The following is a 19120-nucleotide window of genomic DNA, read 5'->3' on the forward strand; positions in this document are numbered from 1 at the left end:
ATTAAAATTGTAGTAACAGAAAAAACATACCTTTAAATAACTCACTGGACAAAAAGGAAGCCTCAAGGGAAATTGGAAAATATTTTGAACTGAATAAATCAAAATTCATAAGATGCAGCCAAAGCAGCAATTTTATAGCATTAAAATGCTTATAGTAAAAAAGAATAAACCGTCTCAATAATCTAAGCTTCTATCTTAAAGAGACTAGAAAAAGAAATATAAACCCAACACAGAAGGAAATAATAAAGAGCAGAAATCAATGAACATAAAAGCTGTAGAGAAATAAAACCAGAAGCTAGTTCTTTGAAAAGATCTATATTAATAAACTTCTAATCAGACTAACCAGAAAAAGAGAAGGAAAAAATTACCAGTATCAGAAACGAAAGATGAAATTATTACAGACCCTACAGAAATTAAACAGATAATTAAGGTATGCTACAGAAAACTCTATGGCTGTATATTTTTGACAACTTTTATGAAATAGACCAATTCCTTAAAAAAAAAATTACTGACACTCACAAAGAAATATATAACCCAAATAAACCCATATGTACTTAAGAAACTGAATTTCATAGTTTAAAGCCCAGTTAAGAAAATTACAGGACCAGATAGTTCCACTGGGGAGTTCTTCAAAACATCTGAGGAGGAAAGACCTGTTCCTACTTTTAGAAAAGTCCTCCAAGTGTACTCATTAATGGTATTTCTCTCACACACACAAAGCACATGGTGCAGCTGAGAAAACAGTGTTTATTGAGGAAATGTCCCAGTTCTTCTGAGAGGGACCCAAGCTTCCCTATGAGTCCACCCCGTGCAGTCTGCAGGAAGCTGTCATGGCAGAGGGAGCCCTGCCCTGATGACCCAGGTTGTGGCTGCTTATGCCACATCCCCCACCCCACGCAGAGGGAGGGATCTGAACTCAAAACCAAAGATCCAAGCAGTAGTTCTAAACCCACACAAAAATACCTTGTTTCTGAGGGCAAGGCAGGCAGGCAGGAGTTCCCCATGGGACCCTGAGGTCAGCATTCTGGAGGTCCTGCTCCCTGCCTCCCACTGCCATAGGGATTCAAGGCCAAATAGGCAACCTCTGGCGGGAAGAGGGAAGAACAGAGGTAGTCCTGGGGTCCTCGCTGGGTTGTTGGCTGAGGGTCACAGCCTGGGCTCAGTCTGCACATGGGCCCTCCCGTCCTCCTGATGCACCCCTCACAGAGGGGCTGGGTGCCATTCTGCGCTGGGCCTGTGAACTCAAGGCAGGTCCAGGGGTTGGCTGGTCTCAGCTGTCGGGCCACCCATCCTGCCCGTGCCCTCCAGGCAGGCCATGCCACACCTTCTGCCCACTGAAGGGCCTGGCGGTGTTTGCAGATGGGACTGGACAGTATGCTCGTCAGACCAGATGGCAGGAGGCAGGAGGCCCGGCAGCCCAGGGCCCACCGGCTGAACAGTTCCTGCCCTCCCGCGAGTCCTGCAGGCTGCCTGGGGCACTGCTCCCCCGACCACCACACCCACAGGAAGGGCCGTCCTGTTCTGGCCAGGGCGTGGACTCCTATTCTCATCTCTGGACTGAGTCCAGGCTGAGTTCACCTGGTTGGGGGTTCCCTGCACCAAGGCCTGGGGCAGTTGGGAAGAGGCCGACTGCAGACACCTGGGGGGCTGTGGTACAGGGGACAGCAGTCGTGGGGTCCTGGGAGTCAGGACAGGGAGACCCCAGGCCCATGCGGTCATGAGTTTAAGAATGCAAAAGCCGATGGCTCTGAGCTAGGAGGGTCTTTGGCTGCCACCCTCTGTGACAACGTCCAGGGGTTCTGGGGAGGCTCCTCTGAAGCCGTCCTGGTCCCCACCAGGTGGGGACAGGCCACCAGCTCCATGCCAGCAAACAAGGAGCTGTGGCTGCCACTGGCCACTGGACTCCATGGGCAGCCGCGGAGGCCTGGGCCGACCTCTAGCCCTCCGTTTGGGATGTCCGTGCCCAGTGGGCCCTGCTCGTATCCAGCCCCCTGCTCTCCGGAACATGCCAGTCTGATCTCAGGCTCCTTGGTGTCCCCAGGGGCAGGCAGGGGGGACCCATCCAGGGGAGGAGGAGGTGTAGGGCCCCTGGGCGAGAACAGGGCTGAATTCAGAGGCTGCAGGAATGCCTGGCCCCCAGCGAAAGGCACGGCATCGGTCAGCAGGTCAGCCAGGCCCCCACGGGCGGCTGTGGGACCGGATTCAGACAGAGGCTGCTGGGCAGGGGGCCGCTGGCGGCAGGAGGCTTCGAAGTGCCTTAGGATCTGGACAGTGGGAGAAAAGGGGCATCTGTGAGGGTCCCGTGCTCCTCCTCAGGGCCCGCTCAGGGGTGGGCAGGCCATCGGTTCGCTCCCAGGTGGTCTTGTCACTGTCATCCCACCACTGGCGGATCACTGCCAGCTTCTCGGGGGCCGTAACGTATGTGCCTGCTGTCCTGACAGTGTTTTCCCTGCCATCAAACCTGCTGCGTGATGACCCCACGCAGGGAGAGGCGGCCCCACAGAGGGAACGAATGTGCCTTAAACTGCTTTTTTAAGACACCACTATGACACCCCAGTCGAATGTGTGCGTGTATCACAGCCTCAATGACACTTTGACACTGACAACTAAGGATATGAATTTTCAGCGGTCACAGAGGAAATGGGAAGATACCAAGGGATGCCGGCAGGTAATGGAGGTGCCGAGGCTTGGTTGTGGGGAGAGGCCAGCAACCTGGGGGTGCTCCCAGAGGCCCCCAGTGAGAGAGATTCCAGGCAGCCTCGGCACAATTCAAGCATTAGTGGGAAGGGGGCACAAATGAATGGGACTGTCTACGCTCCAGGAGCTGGGAGCTGCGAGCCAAGCAGACCCATGTGCTGGGACATGGGTGGAGCAGCACAGGGTAACTCCATCCAAGCAGTCAAGGGGGGCTTCCTGCAGGAGGCTGCGCATCAGCTGAGCCAGGTAGGAGAGGAAACTGCCCTCAGAGCAGAGCTGCTGGGCAGTAAGGCGGGCAGGCTCAGGGGGTGTTCCAGGGCCGGGAAGAGGCCCAGCATTCCCCGAGCAGGTGCCAGGGGAGGCCCTGACTGCTGTTCTAAGGGCACGACCTGTCCTGGCAGCAAAGGACAGGGACAAGAGGGTCATCTGTGAGAAAGGGTGTCCCCACACCCACTGCTTTGGGCCCCAGTGGCTGCCCACCTTGGTGGCCTTGTTGGTCACAGGTCCAGGGCTGCCCACACTGAGCTCCTGCAGCTGCGGCCGGGCGAGGAGCAGGATGTGCTCCTGGGAGAGCAGGTCCGTGCACCCCAGGATGGCAATGGCACCCAGGGCTCTCTGCAGAGTGAACGGGAGGTCAGCAGGGTCCACCCCAGGAGGGAGGCCCATCTGACAGGCTCGCTCCCGTCTTGCGGCCTCTGAATCCCGGGGATCCCTGTGCTCACTTCCCCTCCCACCCGTGCCCCAGGGCAGACCCAAGGTGGCCTTGCCCGCCTGTGCCCCTCACTCACTCCCCAGCCTCACCATCTGCACGTGCTCGCTGGCCTCCCCCAGGTGCCGGATCAGCAGCTCCAGCACCACCTCACAGTTGAGCAGTCCGCACCTGCGGGGAGGGGCAGCTGGGCAGGGGGCAGCCGGGCAGGGGGCAGCCGAGGCCTTTGCCTCAGCGGGCAAGGGAGGGGGCGCTGGGAGTTGGTGGGGGGCTCACTCTTTGACGAAGTGCTGGGCCTCCTCTTGGTTCAGGAAGGCACGTGGTCCCTGTGTCACCGTCCGGACCAGGCTCAGCTCCTGCTGGCAGTCGCTCAGGGTCATGGCGTCGACCCTGTGGGGGCACAGGGTGGGGGGTGGACGAGGCCCCTCCAGACCACGCTTCCCGCTGAGGTGGGAGTCTGAAGGGCGGGGTGGGGCGCTAAGGGACTCGCTCACCTCTCGGCCAGGTCGCTGGGCGCCCGGCTGGCCCCCGAGGGGCTGCCGCTGCCTGACAGACTGCCCGAGTCCGAGGCCTTGCTCCGGCCGTTCTCCTGGGAAGAACTGTGAGAGCCGGGGCTGCTGTCCTGCTCATCCCAGCCCCCTCCGGCCTGCCCGGGCTGGTGTCTCACGGCTGGAAGAAATGGTGAGACCCCGGGCCTCAGAGTGGCCGCACACCCGTCTCCCTGGGACCCCTGGACAGGAAGAGAGGGAGGCCGCCTGGGCTCAGCTCCAGAAACGGCAGGATGAGGAGACCAGGGCAGAGCGGAATGCACCCTCACACAGTTCAGAGTGCAGATGGCGGCATGGACATGCCTGGCCCAGGACCCAGGTCAGGGACACGCAGTCACCCCAGGCACCAGAGACGATGCGGGGCAGCTGGCCTGGGCAGGGGCATAACACCAGCACAGCAGCTCTCAGGGCTCAGACCCTTGGTCACTCAGTGACACCCGTCCCTCCTCCATCCTCCCAGGACGTCATTTTTTCATCGCCCGGTGTCACCGACTGCCAGCTTCTCCACCAGCACACACACCATGGAGGGCGGCCTAGACAGGCATGGAGCCAGCTGGATGTGCTGGGTGAATGGACGGGGGTTGGGCTGGAGCGCCAGGCCCTATGTCTGAAGAGCTGGGACCCTTGAGGAGCTGCCACTCCTCAGGGAAGCTGGCAGAGGTGCTGGGCAGTGTGCAAACACTGGGCAAAGAGGTGGTATCTACAGTCTGCCTGAAGCCACCGCAGAGGCCACAGGAACACACGTGGCACTGGTGGCTGCCCTCAGGGCCAATCGGTAACTGATCACACGAACCCCCAACAGGTACTGCCGCCTTCCTCAGCCCTGAGCTGGACCTGGGCTCTTGCTGCTCAGAGGCCTGGTCTTCTGCTCCACCCCTGGCCCCAGCAGGTGACAAGGAGGAGCTCAACGGCCCATCCGGGCCCTGGGAGGGGAGGAGTCTCGCCTGATACCTCTGGCTCCCGGGATGGCTGCAGGGAGCGGGTTCCCAGGAATGGAGTGGCCCCGGCCGGCTGAAGGCGTCACGGCAGCCTGGTAGGTGTCACCCCGTGGCAGGGGCCCCTGGGAGCCAGGGCTCGCAGGCCCAGGACGCATGGCGTTGGCCACCACTTCTGCGGCCTTCTGGATGGTGGAGAGGAGGGCTTCACCCGCAGAGCCTGCACCAGAGGAACAGGCACATGGCGTCAGCCCCTCGGTCCTGTCCCATGTTCTCCCAGGACGAGGCGCCCATGGCTGCTCCCTGCTCAGGGCTCAGTAGTCTGGACAGAGACCGCGTGGCGGGACATAGGCCCTTCCAGAACCTTCCCAGGAATTCCGCTCCAGTGTATTCGCAGGCCTGATGGAACTGGTAGCCGAGCTACACCCACCTCAGAGCCATGGGCCTCCTCAGGCTGGTCCAAGGAACCCAAGCTCCATGGCCACTCAAGGACAGCTCCCGACCAGTGCCAGGGGCAGGAGCTCTCTGTGAACCCTACCGGGGTGACCTGGCCGTGAGCCCCGGAGCAAGAACAGGCCAGGCCTTAGAGGCAGACCCACTTTAGGACGCAGTGATTCTGAAATGCGGGGGGAGGGCAGTGGGGGGCGGGAGCTCTGAGCTGGATGTCAGCACAGGAGCCCAAGCCCACGCGAGCCTCCCAGCAGACAAGGCTAGTGGTGTCCGTGTCACAAATGCCACTTGGCTCTAAGTCACCTGTCATAGGCAGCCCCCACCCTCTGCCCTTACCCCCTCCAAGGAGCCAGGGACTAGGGGCCGAGCTCAGGACTGAGCCCTCACCTGTGGGTTAGGCAGACCCGGCTGCACGTGCCCTACCCTCCCGCAGAACTGAGCAAGAAGGTGGCAGGAGCCAACGCAGGGGTGCCAGACTTTAGCCCCGCCCTCCACGCCCCTGGGCTGAGAAAGCATCTGGCCCCAGCCCCACACCCAAGCGCCCACGCTCACCCACCTGTGTGGCCCGGATCCTTGCTGTAGCCGAAGCCCTGGAGGGTGCCCTGGGGTCTGGACTGGGAGCCCATGCCTGTGGGAGAACCCACGTCATCCTGGCATGGGGGCGGGGGAAGACCCCGAGCCCCCAGGATGGAAATCCCATGACAGGGCTGCACATGGTGGGTCACATACCTGCTGGAGGCAGGACCCTGGGAGACTGGGAGGGAGGCGGAGGGGACAAGGTGTCCGAGAACAAGGTGCTCCCCAAGTCCTAGACAGGAGGCGAGGGCACTCAGTGGGGTTGCACGTCTGCCCAGCGTGCCCCCCCTCACCCTGCCACTTCCCCCAAGCACCAGCCACACACGGAGCTCTGGTCCAACAGCAGGAGTGCAGCTAGGGTGACCTGGGTCGTCGGCTCACCTGGGCGGCCGCCCGCACCTTCTGGTACAAGCTGCTCCCATGGAGAGGGTCCGGGGGCCCAGTGAAAACTGCAGGGCAGAGGCAGGAGGGCAGCATTACGGCCCGCCCAGGTCAGCCCTCCCTGCGTCCCGCCAGGGTGAGCTTTCTGAAACATTAGGTCTGACCTTGAATCCCATGTGACATCACTTCCAGGCCCCCAAGCGTTGGGGGAGCCCCACTTCCCAGAACACCTCCTCCAGGACCCACTGCCCCATGTGGCTTCTCAGACACGCACCATTGTCCCCAGCGCTGTGGAGGCTGGGCCAGCACGGCCCCCTGGCCCCCTCTGCCCGCACCCACAGCGCCGAGGCCAGGATCCAGCTTCCAGAACATCACCACGGCGCCTTCTCAACCCACTGCCTCTCACCGGCGTTTCTGCATTGGCCACCTAACTGCCTCCCCTCAACCCACTCTCCAGCCAGCGGCGACACGAATGGGGTCTTGCACAATTCAAAACCCTTTAGGGGTTCCCAGGGACTTGAGGATAAGACCCCAAGTTCCTTATCATGGCCTGAAAGGCTCCCGTGGCCCTGCCCCAACCTCAGGCTCCCAGGCGCCCGTCAGAAAGCTTCAGTTGTGGCCACTCAGGTTGCCGCGGGGCCTTTGCACACACTGGAGGCCCCATCGCTGCAGGGGCCGCATCCGCCTCATCCTTCCAGGCTCCTTCCTTCCTCATCACAAACACACTTCACTCCCAGCCTTTGCTGCCAGCCCCACGCTGTGCAGACGACGGCCCGTGCCCAGCCAGGGCTGCCCGTCAGAGGCCGAATCAGCCAGTGGAAGGCGAGCAGCTGCCTGCTGTCCCAGCCACGCCTCCAACCGTCCCCACAGGGCCCAAGACTCAAGCTGCAGGGTCCCACTGCTGGGGCCCAGACGCGCGGCCCCTCCTGTGTGAGCACGGCCATCCTCTTTTAGCCTCGTCCCCAACCGCGCTGACAGCCCCTGGGGCCATGCTCAGAGCTCTGGGCACAGATGATAACTGCACAGATTTTGGTGCCAACAAAGAACCACGGTCAGCTGCAGTTCTCCGGTAAGCGAGTGGTGGTCAACAGCAGCCTGGCCCCTCCCTGGTGCTGCCCTCTCAGGGACGGCTTGGGTGAGGGTGGTTCTGGCCCTTCAAAAGATTCATGCATGATGGGGTCCGAGGGTGGAGCGCCCCCTAGACGGACCCAGGCCGGATTCCTGCCCCACCAACTAGTAGATCTCCAGCCATGTGCCCACAAGTCCTTGTTAGCGAGAGAGCACGACGGTCCTGGCCTGTGGCGTGAGGGATGGGGCCCCACTCACACCCACCTAGAGCCTGGAACATGACAGGCCAGCGCCCACCCCTCCTGACCAACCTCCCACGGCCCTTCCCTTCCGAGCGGAAGGCTTACTAGCTCGCCCTCGGTCTCGGGCCCTTAGGGGCAGCCCGGGGAGAGAGAGCCCATGGCAGGGGAGGGTGGTGTAGCCGTTCGCCGAGCACCACTGTGTGCCAGGCACTGGGACAGATGGGCAAGGTCTGGCAGGGCACAGATGGAAACGGTAATTATGCGCCAGTGTAGCGAGCACAGCAGCAGACAGGGGAAGGCCCTGGAGGAGCGGAGACGGTGGAAGGAGGGGTTGAGCCGGCTGGGGGAGAGGAGGGCCCACAGGTGGGCAGGGAGGCAGACGCTGGCGGAACGGGGTGAGGTGGCCGGCTAAGGGAGTCTGGCTGAAGCCTGTCCGGGTCGCCCTTCTCCCTGCGGCCCTCCCTTGGGGCTGTGCGGCCCCCACACCTGCAGCTTCCTGGATGAAGGCCGGATTGCGCTTGAGGATGAGCAGGAAGGACGCGGAGCCGTGAGCACACAGATGGAGCATGATCTTCAGCACCTGCAGGCACAGTCACGTGGGGCAGGGCTGGGCCCAGAGGGCACCTCAGAGGCACAGCCCAACCACCCCCTCGCTCCTCATGGCCCCTCATGGGCCAGAGCCCAGGCGCTGACCTGGCCCCGAGGATCGGTCTGCAGGCCCACTCACCGCCTCACCTTGAGCTTCACGCGGCCAGAGCCGCTGTGCAGACGGTTCAGAAGGTACTCCAACAGGCACTGGCTGTTGCCCAGGGACTCGTGGGAGATTTCTGGGAGGTGCTCGGTTAGGGAAGGAGCGAGCTGAGCCCAGGCCTCGCCGCCGCTGAACTTCTCAGGGTGCCCTCCCTGCAGGCACCCATCCCAGGACCTGGTTTCAGGAGCGTCAGGCTTCTAGTGTCCTGGGCCCCGTCATCAGTGATGTGGCTTTCAGACCCCGCCCACACCTTTACTATGGGAAAGGGGCCATGGAACCCCTTCCGGATGGGAGAACCCCAGGGACCCTGCGTGCTGCTCTGGGCCCCCACGTGTGGACACAGGAAGGATACTGGCGATCTCCTCAAACAGGTAGCCCGGGCACGGGACGTCATCATCCGACGTTCCCTTTAGGAGAACCGGGAGCTGAAAGGCAGCAAGAGCCCCGCCCGTGAGTGACCGTTGTACACAGGGTGGCCCCACAGACACCAAAGGGGCCGCCATTCCTGAAGGGCTGTTGGGAGTCCTAGTTCTTGGGGTTCCTGGGGGCATGGGTTTCCACGTATGTCACTGTTGGCACGCCACCTGGTAAGGGACCCCAGCAAGGACAACAATGGTCCCACAGCCACAAGGAGCCTGCCGGAGCCTCCCTTCTGGACCATTGTGGTAACGCCACTCTGCCTGGGTCAGGATGTGTGACATGGCTCCCAGTCCTCTATGCTTACAGACGTGCAAAACAATTTAAAGGCACCTTGAATACATCTACTTCTCATGTAGCAAAAACAGAAAAGCTCAGGGTGAGCGCCTTTCCCATGCAGGGGACTGGGAATGGTCCATCTTTCTAGAGCACAGATCAGCAAACGTGATATAACCACGAGGCCTGACCCCCTCCCCCACAGTTCCACTTCCAGGAACAGACCCCACAGAAATAACCCACAAGGAGAAGTGACTATGCTGTGTCCTACGTTTATTTGTTAGCACAAACATATTCACATGATGCGCTGACTCGTTAGCGCAAAGACATACTGTCTCCAAGGATGAAAACCATCTGGGGCGCGTGAGCCTCGGCGTGAGCTAGGACACAAGACCTCAGGGACACTCAGAATGCAGACTGTTAGGTGCTGCCACAGCTGACAGTTTGAACAGCAGCTTTCTAGTGTCACAACAACACGCGCCTGAATGTCACGCGAGGCTGCGGGCACACACCACTTACACCGTCTGTCCACCGAGACCCACCGTGGAGCTGGAGACGTCGGTAGAACCAGGTAACTCTGGGTGTGGAAAGAACCTCTGTGCTGAGGGAACTGACGGGGCTTCTAGCAGCATGAGGATGCCCCCAGCCCCCGTAAAACGCCTGCCTGACGAAGCTCCACGTGCCGGGAGAATTGACTGTTCACTCTGGCCAACACCTGGCAACGAGCCCCGACCTCCCCTTCTTGGAGCATTTACTGGAGCTGTGAACACGGATGGCCTACAACCTGAACCACCATGAAGGCAGGGTCTGTCTCCCTAGGCTCCGGACCGGCGTAACTGCGAGCCAGCACACGGCTGGCCTGGCAGCTCTCACACCGCCCAGCCCCTCACGGGAGCCCCCTCGCCCCTCACTCTCCCTTTAAAACGCCCAGTCCTCTGAAACAAACGGGAACGGAGCTCAGGGCTTTCCCCTCCGGGCAAAGTCACCGTTTTCTCCTGCTTCCCAGACTAGCGCCTGGCCGTTATTTATCCTGAACACGGTTCGCTGTGCTTCTCTTTCTGTGAAGCCGCTTTAAGCCGGGAAAGAAAACAGAAACCCGCGCCCCACGGCTCTCTTCCTACTCGGGTTCTGTTCAGTAGCCTGACTGTCCCCCTGTGGACCTGACGCAGGGTCGGCCTGACCTGCCCACGCCGCGTACACGGAGGGGAGTCCCCCAGCCTTGGGAGGGGGTGATGGCTAAAGGGGACTGGAGGGGCCGGGCGGGTTGGAATGGAGAGAAGGGGGTCAGAGGAAAATGGAGGGGACGCCGAACCCGGGAGGAGCCGCAATTCGGTGACCCCGGCGCACCAGGGAGAAAGTCAGCTCTAGCCCAAGTCAAGCCGTGGGAAGCGGCACGGAGCAGGGCCGGGCCGCCCGCACTCACCCGGTGCAGGAAGCTCAGGCGGTCCCGCAGCGGCGGCGTAGCCGCCATGATCACGGTCACCTTCCGACCCGCCCCACTTCCGTCCGGCCTCGGGCTCCTCCAATCACCGCGTGGGTCTGGTCCAGCTCACCAATCGCTCGCGTGGGCGGGCCCTGAGGTCTACTACGGTAAACAATTTGAGCCTGAACCAATCCGAAGTCCGAGATCAAAAACAGACAAGCATACAAGCCAATTGTAAGGCTCTGGGGGACCACACGCGCGGTTCCTGACAGAAGCCTGGCCAATTAGAAAGCGTAGGGAAAGTTATGGGCGGAAGCGTCGACCTATCAAGCTGTTGAGCGCCGGAAGAGGACGGGCCCAAGATGGCGGCGCCCATGGATGACAGGAAGAGCCGCTGATGTCCGGGAACGGAGTGGTGTGGGGGCGAGTGCGAAGCCGCCTCCGCGCCTTCCCCGAGCGCCTGGCGGCCTGTGGGCCCGAGGTAAGGAGGTGTCCGGTGGGGTAATGCCTGCGGGGCAGGAAGGATCGCGCGAGACGGGGCGGACAGCGGGGCGCTGACTGGGGGCAGGCGCGAGGGCCCCCGCGACCCTCGTCCGCCCCTTTCCTTCCCCCAGGCAGCGGCCTACGGCAGGTGCGTGCAGGCGTCCACGGCCCCGGGCGGCCACCTGAGGAAGGATCTTTGCGCGCGAGAGTTCGAGGCCCTGCGGAGCTGCTTCGCCGCCGCGGTAGGTAGGCGCCCCCCGCCGTCTCCCACGTCTCAGCCCCGCCTCGGGGGAGGGATCGCTGGCCTTCCTCCCCTTCTTCCTGCGGGCGTTGGGTGCCCGCTGGTGCTTCAGACGCTGCACGCCGACCGACCAGCCCTCGCCGCGCGACCCCCGCCGCCACGGAGCTCGTGCATGTCAATGGGGGGACGGGGCGACGGCGTGTGTGCAAGCGCTTTGTCACTCCCTGTGGTGCTGTCGCCTGGGGGAACGCCCAAACCGACCTCAACCCAGGGCTCCCAGCGGAGCACCGTTAGCACCCGCTGGCTCCGTTGGCGTCATTGGTGTTCACCACCCCGCGTGTGCTGCGTGCGCAGTGTCAACCGCTGGTAGCCCAGTACTTGCCCAGGGGTTGCCTGGCACCCTAACTGCCCCCGCGCAACAACCCCGTTTTACAGAGGGTGTAAGGACAGCCCATAGGTCATTGTATCCTGGCTTTGTCCTCATAACCAAGCTTAGGACAGGCTGAGAAGTCCTCCAACCAGCGCGCTAGGCGGTTTTCACTGGCGTGGAAGTGGACTGTGCTGGAAACAGACTGGTCCTTCTCTTGGAGCTGGACTCTGTTCTGCCCCGTCGTTCAACAGCAGGTCCCTTCTGTTTCTCAGCCAGGACGTTTTCTGATCCCTGTCTGATCAAATGCTATGCCAGTGAAAGCCTCGTGGAAATCCTCAAGCAGTGTAGCAAGTAAAGAATGTGTTGTGTTTACACGTTTTCATAAAGGACGTGGAGAAATAGGTTTGGAGGAGACACGGACGTGACCCGAGGTGGGAGAAGCTGCTGGGGGGACCTCAAGGGGTGTCCCACAGCCCAAGGAGGGGCTGCCTGCCCTGAGGCTTTAATGTGCCCCAGGTGCCCGACTCAGTGGGTCAGACGGGGGCTGTGATGGCAGAGGTTGGCTGGGCAGCACTCAGGAGTCCCGGCAATTTGCTGCTGCTCCAGGACCCTAAGCAGAATGGCTGAGAGCACATGGATGTCTGCTTCCCAGCTCAGGGAGACAGTTCACATCCTCATTTCCCGGTGGGCTCAGGGAACTCCTGCACCTTCCTCTCGGTGGTTTTCGCCTCGTCCTGCCCCCTCCAGTCAGCCTGTGTCACCAGCCTCATCCATGTGGCTGCTTATCCGAGGTTGCACCTGTCCCTTGAACTTGCTCCTACCTCCTGGTAGCTTCCCTGCTTTGCAGCCCACCCCAGGGAACAAGGCAGACCTCGCTCTATGGTTACCAGTTGGAAGGATTCACATGTGAGACAAAGGTCGAACACTCGCAGCTACACACAGGTCTTTCTGCACCACCTGTTGTGGTCAGTCAGGAGTGACCTGTTACAGGTGCCTGGTCATGTGACTTACCTCCCGCTCCTTTGCCTCCATCCCATAAAGACATCGCTGAGGGAGGAGCCCCAGGCAGTCTCACGTGCCAGAGGGCTGCCTGGTGGGAAAAGCAGGGGCTCAACTCCAGCCCCGCCCTGTGATCCCTGTCCCTGGGCAAGCATGTCACCCTCTCTGACCTCAGTGTTTCCTCAGGAGAAGGGGTCCCCACACGGCTCCTGGCTTTGAGGTCAGGGGCCCCCCGTGCTGCGACCAGCGAGCCCACGACCAGGCTTTGGAAGTGTTCGCTGGAAGATGGCATGTGGCGTGGTGGTTGTTACTTTGGAGCCGTATCTAACTTGCAAAGAACCCATTCAGACAAAGTACTTTATCTTCCAGGCCAAGAAGACCCTGAAGGAAGGCTGTTAGGAAGGACCAGTGCTGCAGTCAGGCCACGTGCTGCCCCAGGGCACAGAGACAGACACCTGGTCCTAATGGCCCCGAGGGGGACACGTCTTGAAACACTGAAAGCTCTTAGGGCTAAAAGGACTTGACGGCATCAGGGCGAACCGTGGGCAGAGGGTGCAGTGGTCCCTGGCACTGTGTACACGGGTTTGGGTTAGAATGAGATGGCAGTGACCCACCAATAAAGACCACGCAGGTCACACATGGTCTCTGCTCTGTGTGGGGTGGGCCATGGGAGACGCTGCCTCAGGATTCTGTTTTTAAATGCTCGCCAAAAACACATCATCTGAATCTCACAAATCCTCTAGATGTAACTGCCAATTTTGAGGACATACCAAAGGTAAAAGAAGAGGGACAGCATGAGGAAGAGACCCCCACTGTAGAGAACCCGATAAAGATGGCTGTTCTGGAATCGGAGGAAACGGGGGTGCTTTTCTGTAGAAGGCAGTGAAGACGGCATGAGCCGGAGGTACTTCAGGAACCCAGCGGCTTTGAGTCCCGTGAGGCTGCAGGCCCCCTCCCTGAGTGTGGCGAGAGCCAAGCCCCCTGACCTCTACCCCCACACTCCCTGTCCTGAGAATGACATGCCCAGCAAGACCAGGCAGGAACCCCAGTGCGCCTACCCGGATGATTCGATTCCTGCTGGGTGCGTGGGGACTCCTCCAACAGCCGCTCCCAGGGACAGAGAGGACACACTATCTTTGGACCCTACCTGCCCCAGGTCCCAGAGCCCCGTGAGCCCAGCACTGAAGTCTGCATTTGTTTCCTTTTAGATGCTACTTCAGAGTTCATCCAGCTTCCCCCCAAGTGGTGAGCCTCCATGTCCCTGAGATACGGTTCTCCAGGTGGCTTTGGAGGGGCAGCAGGTGCTGAAGGGCCGGGGGCAGTGACTTCACAGTAGCCACTGGAATTCAGGACCCCTACTCCTGCTGGGGTGACAGGAGACAGAGCCTGAGGGCTAGCAGAGGGCGGGTGGCCAGGAAACGGCCTGCTGACTTCACAACTCCTGTGTGCCATCTGTCTAGACCTTGCAGCTCAGGACCGGTGGGTGCAGCCAGCCTGTAGGATGGTCGCCCCCCGACCCTCTCTCTCTCCACTCCGACCGTGGGCAGTCCCTGCATTGCAGCTGGGCACACCTGCTCCAGGTCCCCCCCACCACTGTCCCGGAAACCAGGTGTTCCCCCATCCCCGGCCACCCTTTCAAATTCCTATCCAGGGTGGCAGATGAAGCCATCACCCCACGTCTCACACCCAGGACCAATGTGGGCTTGTTCCACTGACCAGCCAGGCTGCACCCCCAAACACCAACCTCAGCTCTCGGCCTCTGGATGCCCCTAGGCCTCTGCCCCGCTCTTCTCTGGCCTCCCCAAACTTGCTTCATCTTTGACTACTTTATGAGAGGGGCTGCCGCGGGTCAGGATGCAGCAACAGAGGTTCCCGTGTGGTCGGAACCGCCCTCTTGGCCCTCAGGAGGGGCATCTCAAGTTCATCGAGGGCTCAGCTCCATGGGCTTCTGTCCTCCACGCCCTGTGCTAGTCGCCGGGGCTGTAGCTGCGACAGGGAGGGTCACCCACTGGTAGCCAGCTTGCATCTCTGGCCTGGACCGCTGGCCACACGTACCAGCAATGGGTGGGACTCAAAGGGAGGAGCTGTCTGTGGTCAGAAAGCAAAGCACTGTCCAGCCCCTCCCAGCTCCCTGAGGTCCTGGCACCCGTGACCCCAAATAGGGAAGGACTCATTCCTTTGCTGAGTGGCTGGGGAGGGGAGCAGAGCTGAAAGCCAGGAAGAGAACAACTGGGGGGACCCTGAGCATCGGGTGTGGGGACCTGGCAATGGGGGCAGGCGATAGCACGGTCATCCTGCTCTAAGGACACTTATCTGGGCAGCAACAGCAGGGGTGTGGGTGGCCTCGGAAGAGGACATGGAACCTGGGTCAAGGTAAGGTCTCAGGTAGGATGTCCAGTAAATAGGGCTGGACACAGTCCACTCCCACTCTGCACAGATGGGGTCGCCCTGGGGACACATGCAGAGGTGCTCTACCTCCGAGCAGGTTCAGGAGGGAGCAGCTCAGCCTCCAGAAACGTCCACTGCACTTAGTTACCACTTCTAGTCCTCAGGCTGCCCAGTGCACAGACGTTACAGTAACAAGTAAAAACAGTTTCAAAAGGTGCGGGGCACAGCACGATCCGAGGCCGAGGCAGAAGGGGAGCCAGGCACACGCAGGACGAAGTGCTGGAGGCCCCGGGCTCGCAGAGGGCAGCCTGCCACCCCTGCCAGGCCCCCCGCTGAGCGGCTCCCTGACCAGGGGCCACTGTCGGCTTTTCTACTCCTTGGAAACCACACATCACAAAACACCACAAAAACCCTCTCAGCAGGCGAGGACAGCTGACCCAGGGCCAGCTGTGCCCACACGTTGCTGCCGTTTGTACGACACCCAAGTCCCGGTCACGGCGCATTCGGGCCGCAGACCTGGCGGTAAGGGCCATGAACTGGGCAGCGGCAGCTCGGCGTGCGGACGGGGTCTCTGCAGGGCTGCACTGCATCCGGGTTCCACGTCACCGTGAGGCGTGGTTACCGGTCCACTTTCACAGTCCCTGTCGGCTTCATGTGTGTTGCATGGAGTCCTATACTGTCTTCCCTCAGGTAACCCACCTCACTAACTTATTTCTAAAAAACCACATGGCAATTTGGGGAACCACAGCGTGGAGCAGAGTGTGTGACAAGGGCAGGGGCACTCGCGCAGCTCTGACACCCAGGAACGGATTCGCCGTCCCACCCCAGGGCCCGTAGACAAGAAACAGTAGGGCAACGGCAGGGTGTTTACTGAGGTTTTCTACGACACTCAGAGAGCACGAGCTGTCAATAAAATCTGGAGGAACTGGGAATCCCAGGTCGGGACTGCTCTCGGCGGCCCACGTGCTGCGACGAGTCGTGGGGGCACCAGCCCTCACGAATCCTGCTCCCACAGCCACACAGGACCCACCTGTCAGAACACGGACGTGGCGGGTCACCAAGCTCAAGTCCCTGCCGATGCCATGTCCCCATGGAGTCTCAGCAGGTGGCTGCAGGAGCTCAGAGGAGCACCAGGGATGGCAAAATCCGTTTTCAGAAGATGCTGCAGTGACAGCTTTCAGACTTCCCCTCAGAGTGTGACATCCAGAATTCAGCGCCCTCTGCACTCCAGGCTGGCAGCCTGGGCATGGCTGCATGAGACCAGAAGCATGGCGGCCACTTGCAGGTGCTCAGGCCTCCTCCAGGGCCCCGGGCAACTGTTTGATCTGGCGGCCGTGGACCCCCTGCAAAGTGCGTCCTGCGGCCTGGCGGAGCTGGGTGTCCAGGGCGCTGCGGAGGTCGCTGATCTGCACACCAGGCAGGGGCTGGAAGCTGATAATGACCCCGCCATGGGGGGCCGGGCCCCCGTCTGCATGAGGAGCCACGTCCCGCCGCCTCCTCCGGAGGTCAGAGCCAGCCTGCACTTTCAGGTCTCGGTTGGGTTTGGCGTTGTCCGGCTTCTGAGCCTCAGGGACGGCCTGTTGGGGCCTGAGCTCAGGGTCTGGCCTCTGCTCAGGCTCTCGGACGGCAGCGTCCTCCCCAGGAGCAAGCACATGGTCCCCACCCAGGTGGCCCCCGCCAAGGGCCTCCTTTCTCACCCCTGGGTGACCTTCCCGAGCCCTGGCAGAGACAGCTGGGTGTTCAGGCTGATGTAACACAGCCTGGGCCCGGGGGGCTGCTCCTCCCGACCTGCTGGACAGGCCTGCAAGGCCCCGGTCTGGGCTCACTTGCTGGGGCTTGTCTGGCCCCGTGCCCAGGTCGCCTGCTGCCTCCTTTCTGGATTTCCGCTTCTCGTGGGCGCCTCCTCCAAAATCGCCCCGACTCTGCACGGGGGGGTCCCCAGCATCATGTTTCTCTGGACTCTCAGGTGCCCCAGCGAGGTCCGGCTTAGGGACCCATTCCTGTGCGCCGGCCACCTTGGGCTCAGCACCCTGCCGGCCCTCCCTCGGCTCGGCCTGGGCTGCGCGGGGCTCCGTGTCCATACCACCTGGAGGACCAGCTGGGGCTCTGCCTGCAGCATCCTCGGGCTCGTCTGGGGATCGCTGGTCATGCCCCTGAGGCAGAGCGGGGGGCTGCCCAGGAGCTCTGAGCTCAGGTTCCAAAGGCTGCAGGGGCAGATGTGTCACTGTCCCATCGTGGGTGTCCTGCTCCTTACTCCTGGGCACGGCTACCCCTGCCTCAGGCTGCATGTCCACTGCAAGGGAAGCCATCGTTTCAGCCTTGGAAACGAGCTGAAGCCACTGATGCCAGGACTGAAAGGAACCAACTTGCCAGGGATTAAGTACACGTCACCACGTAAACTTGCCCAGCAGGACTCAGGGCTACGGGGCTAGCTGCAGGGACGGCAGGAGATGCTGGCATTCACACTACACAATGCCCTCCCCGGCCCCCCGCCCGGCCCCGACTTGCCGTCCTCGCCGGCTGGCCGCTGCTGGTGCATCTCCTCGTGCTGCTCCTTGATCACTGCCAGCAGCTTCTCCTGCTGGTCCAGGAGGCGCTTGTGCTGCTCCTGCTGCTCCTGGATCACCTGCAGCAGCACGGCGTGCTCCAGCATCTCCGCCCGGCCGGCCTCTGCGTGGGGACCCGCGGTCAGAGCCTGTGCCGAGCCCAGATCGCCCCGAGGCTGGGCCGGAGCTCCTGGGCCCAGCACAGGCCTCTACAGCGGTGGTAGTGACCATTCTAACTGCCTCACTCTCACACAGGCTTGTGGCCTAGACACCCCGGCACAGCCCCAGGGGCCCTAACTGGCTCACAGGTCGCTGCCGGAGCGGCACCAATATGACCTAGGCTGGGTCTTAAGCTAGAAGGGATTCTGAAGGAGAATACGGGCACCTACAGAACGCCTCTTGCAAGGCAAGAAGTCTGAAAACAAACAACCGTCTTTCCAGCAGAGACAAGAGCTGGGATCTCCACAGGGCTGAGGCAGCCCACACTCAGCAGGTCCCCACACTGTCCCCCAGGACATGGCTGTAGGCCCCACACGCAAGGAGCTTGGCAGCGAGGCGAGCAGAAGGCCGGTGCAGCAGGTGTGGGGAGGAAGCTCGGCTCTATCACAGATCCCCACACAGAACGTGGCCCTGGCACCAGTGGCAGCCTCAGCCCACAAATGCTTTAGCGTGGGCCAGGGGCGCCCCCGAGCAGCCCCGGTTCATGTAGCATTTATAACAAAAGTGTCTTTAAACAGGAAGCTTTGAAAGATGCTGTGACGGGTCAGGGATGTCAGATGTGCAAGCTCACATGGGAAGGAAGGAGAGAATGTTTACAAGTGGTGACAGCGACAGCCCAGTCAGGGCCCGCCTGCTAGGCACAAGGACGCGTGACCTGTGACCTGCCAGAATAGTGTGGGGTCCATCTGCCCCCAGGGATGGCAGTGGGTCCACCCCCTGGAGGCCAGTGCCGGGATGTGCAGGCGGGTGGGCTGTGAGGAACGGCTAACAAGGCCACCATGGCAGGAGGGCCAACGTGGAGGGCAGGAGGACGGGACCCCGGGAAGCAGTGGGCCCCGCAGCCAGCCCAGCTGCAGCGGCCCTGCTCCCCACCAGGCACCCATCCAGACATCCTGAGGTCATCAGGACGCCTGCCTGAGCAAAGCCATGTTCGTCGATGGGTTCGGACTCTGCATACCCCCCTTTAGACAAGTGCTGTCCCCACAGGCTTTCAGACCAGCCACCTTGGCCATGGGCCATCCTGTCACCCTGGGTGCCCTGGCGTATGACCACATAATGGTTGATGGCACAAGGATGACCCCACATGCTGCCAACACCGCTCGTTCCCAGGCGGGTTCCTGAGGAGCAAGTCCCCCACCTCACTGGCTCCTCGGAGCACTAGCCCTGCACCAACGCAGGGGCGGGGGGAGGGACGTGACACCATGTCCAGCTAGAAGCGACACACAGAACAGATATGAAACAGAGGCGGAGGCAACAAGCTGTGCCCACAGCCGGACCTCTCACGTAGCCCAGCAGAACCACAGGGACCAGCCTCACAGATGGGATGAGAGCCGCCAGATGCTAACATTCATGCAGAATGTATTACCATCAGGCCATGCACACACAGAAGTGACACGTGGT

General features: G+C 61.3%; 3 protein-coding genes across 12 annotated transcripts in view; 1 reads left to right on the top strand and 2 right to left on the bottom strand.

The window, feature by feature from the left end:
* Nucleotides 1-727: 727 nt before the first annotated feature.
* On the bottom strand, nucleotides 728-10633 carry TEPSIN (TEPSIN adaptor related protein complex 4 accessory protein). Of its 3 annotated transcripts, none has more exons than XM_019735616.3 (13): nucleotides 10474-10633; nucleotides 8710-8782; nucleotides 8342-8433; nucleotides 8093-8186; nucleotides 6297-6364; nucleotides 6069-6147; nucleotides 5896-5967; nucleotides 4906-5109; nucleotides 3901-4075; nucleotides 3683-3796; nucleotides 3499-3577; nucleotides 3178-3312; nucleotides 728-2264 (listed from the first exon to the last, which is right to left on the bottom strand). In XM_019735616.3, exons 1-13 carry the CDS (start codon nucleotides 10519-10521, stop codon nucleotides 1716-1718), a joined length of 1782 nt encoding a protein of 593 aa, XP_019591175.3. In that variant the 5' UTR covers nucleotides 10522-10633; the 3' UTR covers nucleotides 728-1715. The 3 variants fall into 3 exon arrangements, with proteins under 3 accessions (XP_019591175.3, XP_074176453.2, XP_074176452.2); XM_074320352.2 differs by having other exon boundaries at nucleotides 8300-8433; nucleotides 10474-10543; XM_074320351.2 differs by lacking the exon at nucleotides 10474-10633 and having other exon boundaries at nucleotides 8710-9017.
* Nucleotides 10634-10796: 163 nt separating this feature from the next.
* NDUFAF8 (NADH:ubiquinone oxidoreductase complex assembly factor 8) lies at nucleotides 10797-13201 on the top strand. Of its 2 annotated transcripts, none has more exons than XM_074320353.2 (3): nucleotides 10797-10954; nucleotides 11088-11202; nucleotides 12936-13201. In XM_074320353.2, exons 1-3 carry the CDS (start codon nucleotides 10871-10873, stop codon nucleotides 13088-13090), a joined length of 354 nt encoding a protein of 117 aa, XP_074176454.2. In that variant the 5' UTR covers nucleotides 10797-10870; the 3' UTR covers nucleotides 13091-13201. The 2 variants fall into 2 exon arrangements, with proteins under 2 accessions (XP_074176454.2, XP_019591178.2); XM_019735619.3 differs by having other exon boundaries at nucleotides 11088-11198.
* A 2605-nt stretch (nucleotides 13202-15806) lies between these two features.
* SLC38A10 (solute carrier family 38 member 10) overlaps nucleotides 15807-19120 on the bottom strand; it is a 38872-nt gene continuing 35558 nt past the window's right edge. For all 7 annotated transcript variants that reach the window (XM_074320349.2, XM_074320348.2, XM_074320345.2 and 4 more), the window contains 2 exons: nucleotides 17463-17624; nucleotides 15807-17247 (listed from right to left, as the gene is read on the bottom strand). In XM_074320349.2, the coding sequence (XP_074176450.2) occupies nucleotides 16244-17247; nucleotides 17463-17624 (1166 nt within the window). In that variant the 3' untranslated portion in view covers nucleotides 15807-16243. The remainder of the gene's footprint in view (nucleotides 17248-17462; nucleotides 17625-19120) is intronic.

Source organism: Rhinolophus sinicus, chromosome 12, assembly GCF_057876585.1.
Source record: "Rhinolophus sinicus isolate RSI-liver-muscle chromosome 12, RSI-T2T, whole genome shotgun sequence".
NCBI classification, from domain to species: Eukaryota; Metazoa; Chordata; class Mammalia; order Chiroptera; family Rhinolophidae; genus Rhinolophus; species Rhinolophus sinicus.

Coding starts and splice junctions, on each gene's coding strand:
- TEPSIN (XM_074320351.2), bottom strand. CDS start 8,908: ATGCCCCCAGGAACCCCAAGAACTAGGACTCCCAACAGCCCTTCAGGA. Junction 6,148..6,296: donor AGGTGCGGGCGGCCGCCCAG/GTGAGCCGACGA, acceptor CCTCCTGTCTAG/GACTTGGGGAGCACCTTGTT. Junction 5,968..6,068: donor CAGGGTCCTGCCTCCAGCAG/GTATGTGACCCA, acceptor GTTCTCCCACAG/GCATGGGCTCCCAGTCCAGA.
- NDUFAF8 (XM_074320353.2), top strand. CDS start 10,871: ATGTCCGGGAACGGAGTGGTGTGGGGGCGAGTGCGAAGCCGCCTCCGC. Junction 10,955..11,087: donor TGGCGGCCTGTGGGCCCGAG/GTAAGGAGGTGT, acceptor TCCTTCCCCCAG/GCAGCGGCCTACGGCAGGTG. Junction 11,203..12,935: donor CTGCTTCGCCGCCGCGGTAG/GTAGGCGCCCCC, acceptor TTTATCTTCCAG/GCCAAGAAGACCCTGAAGGA.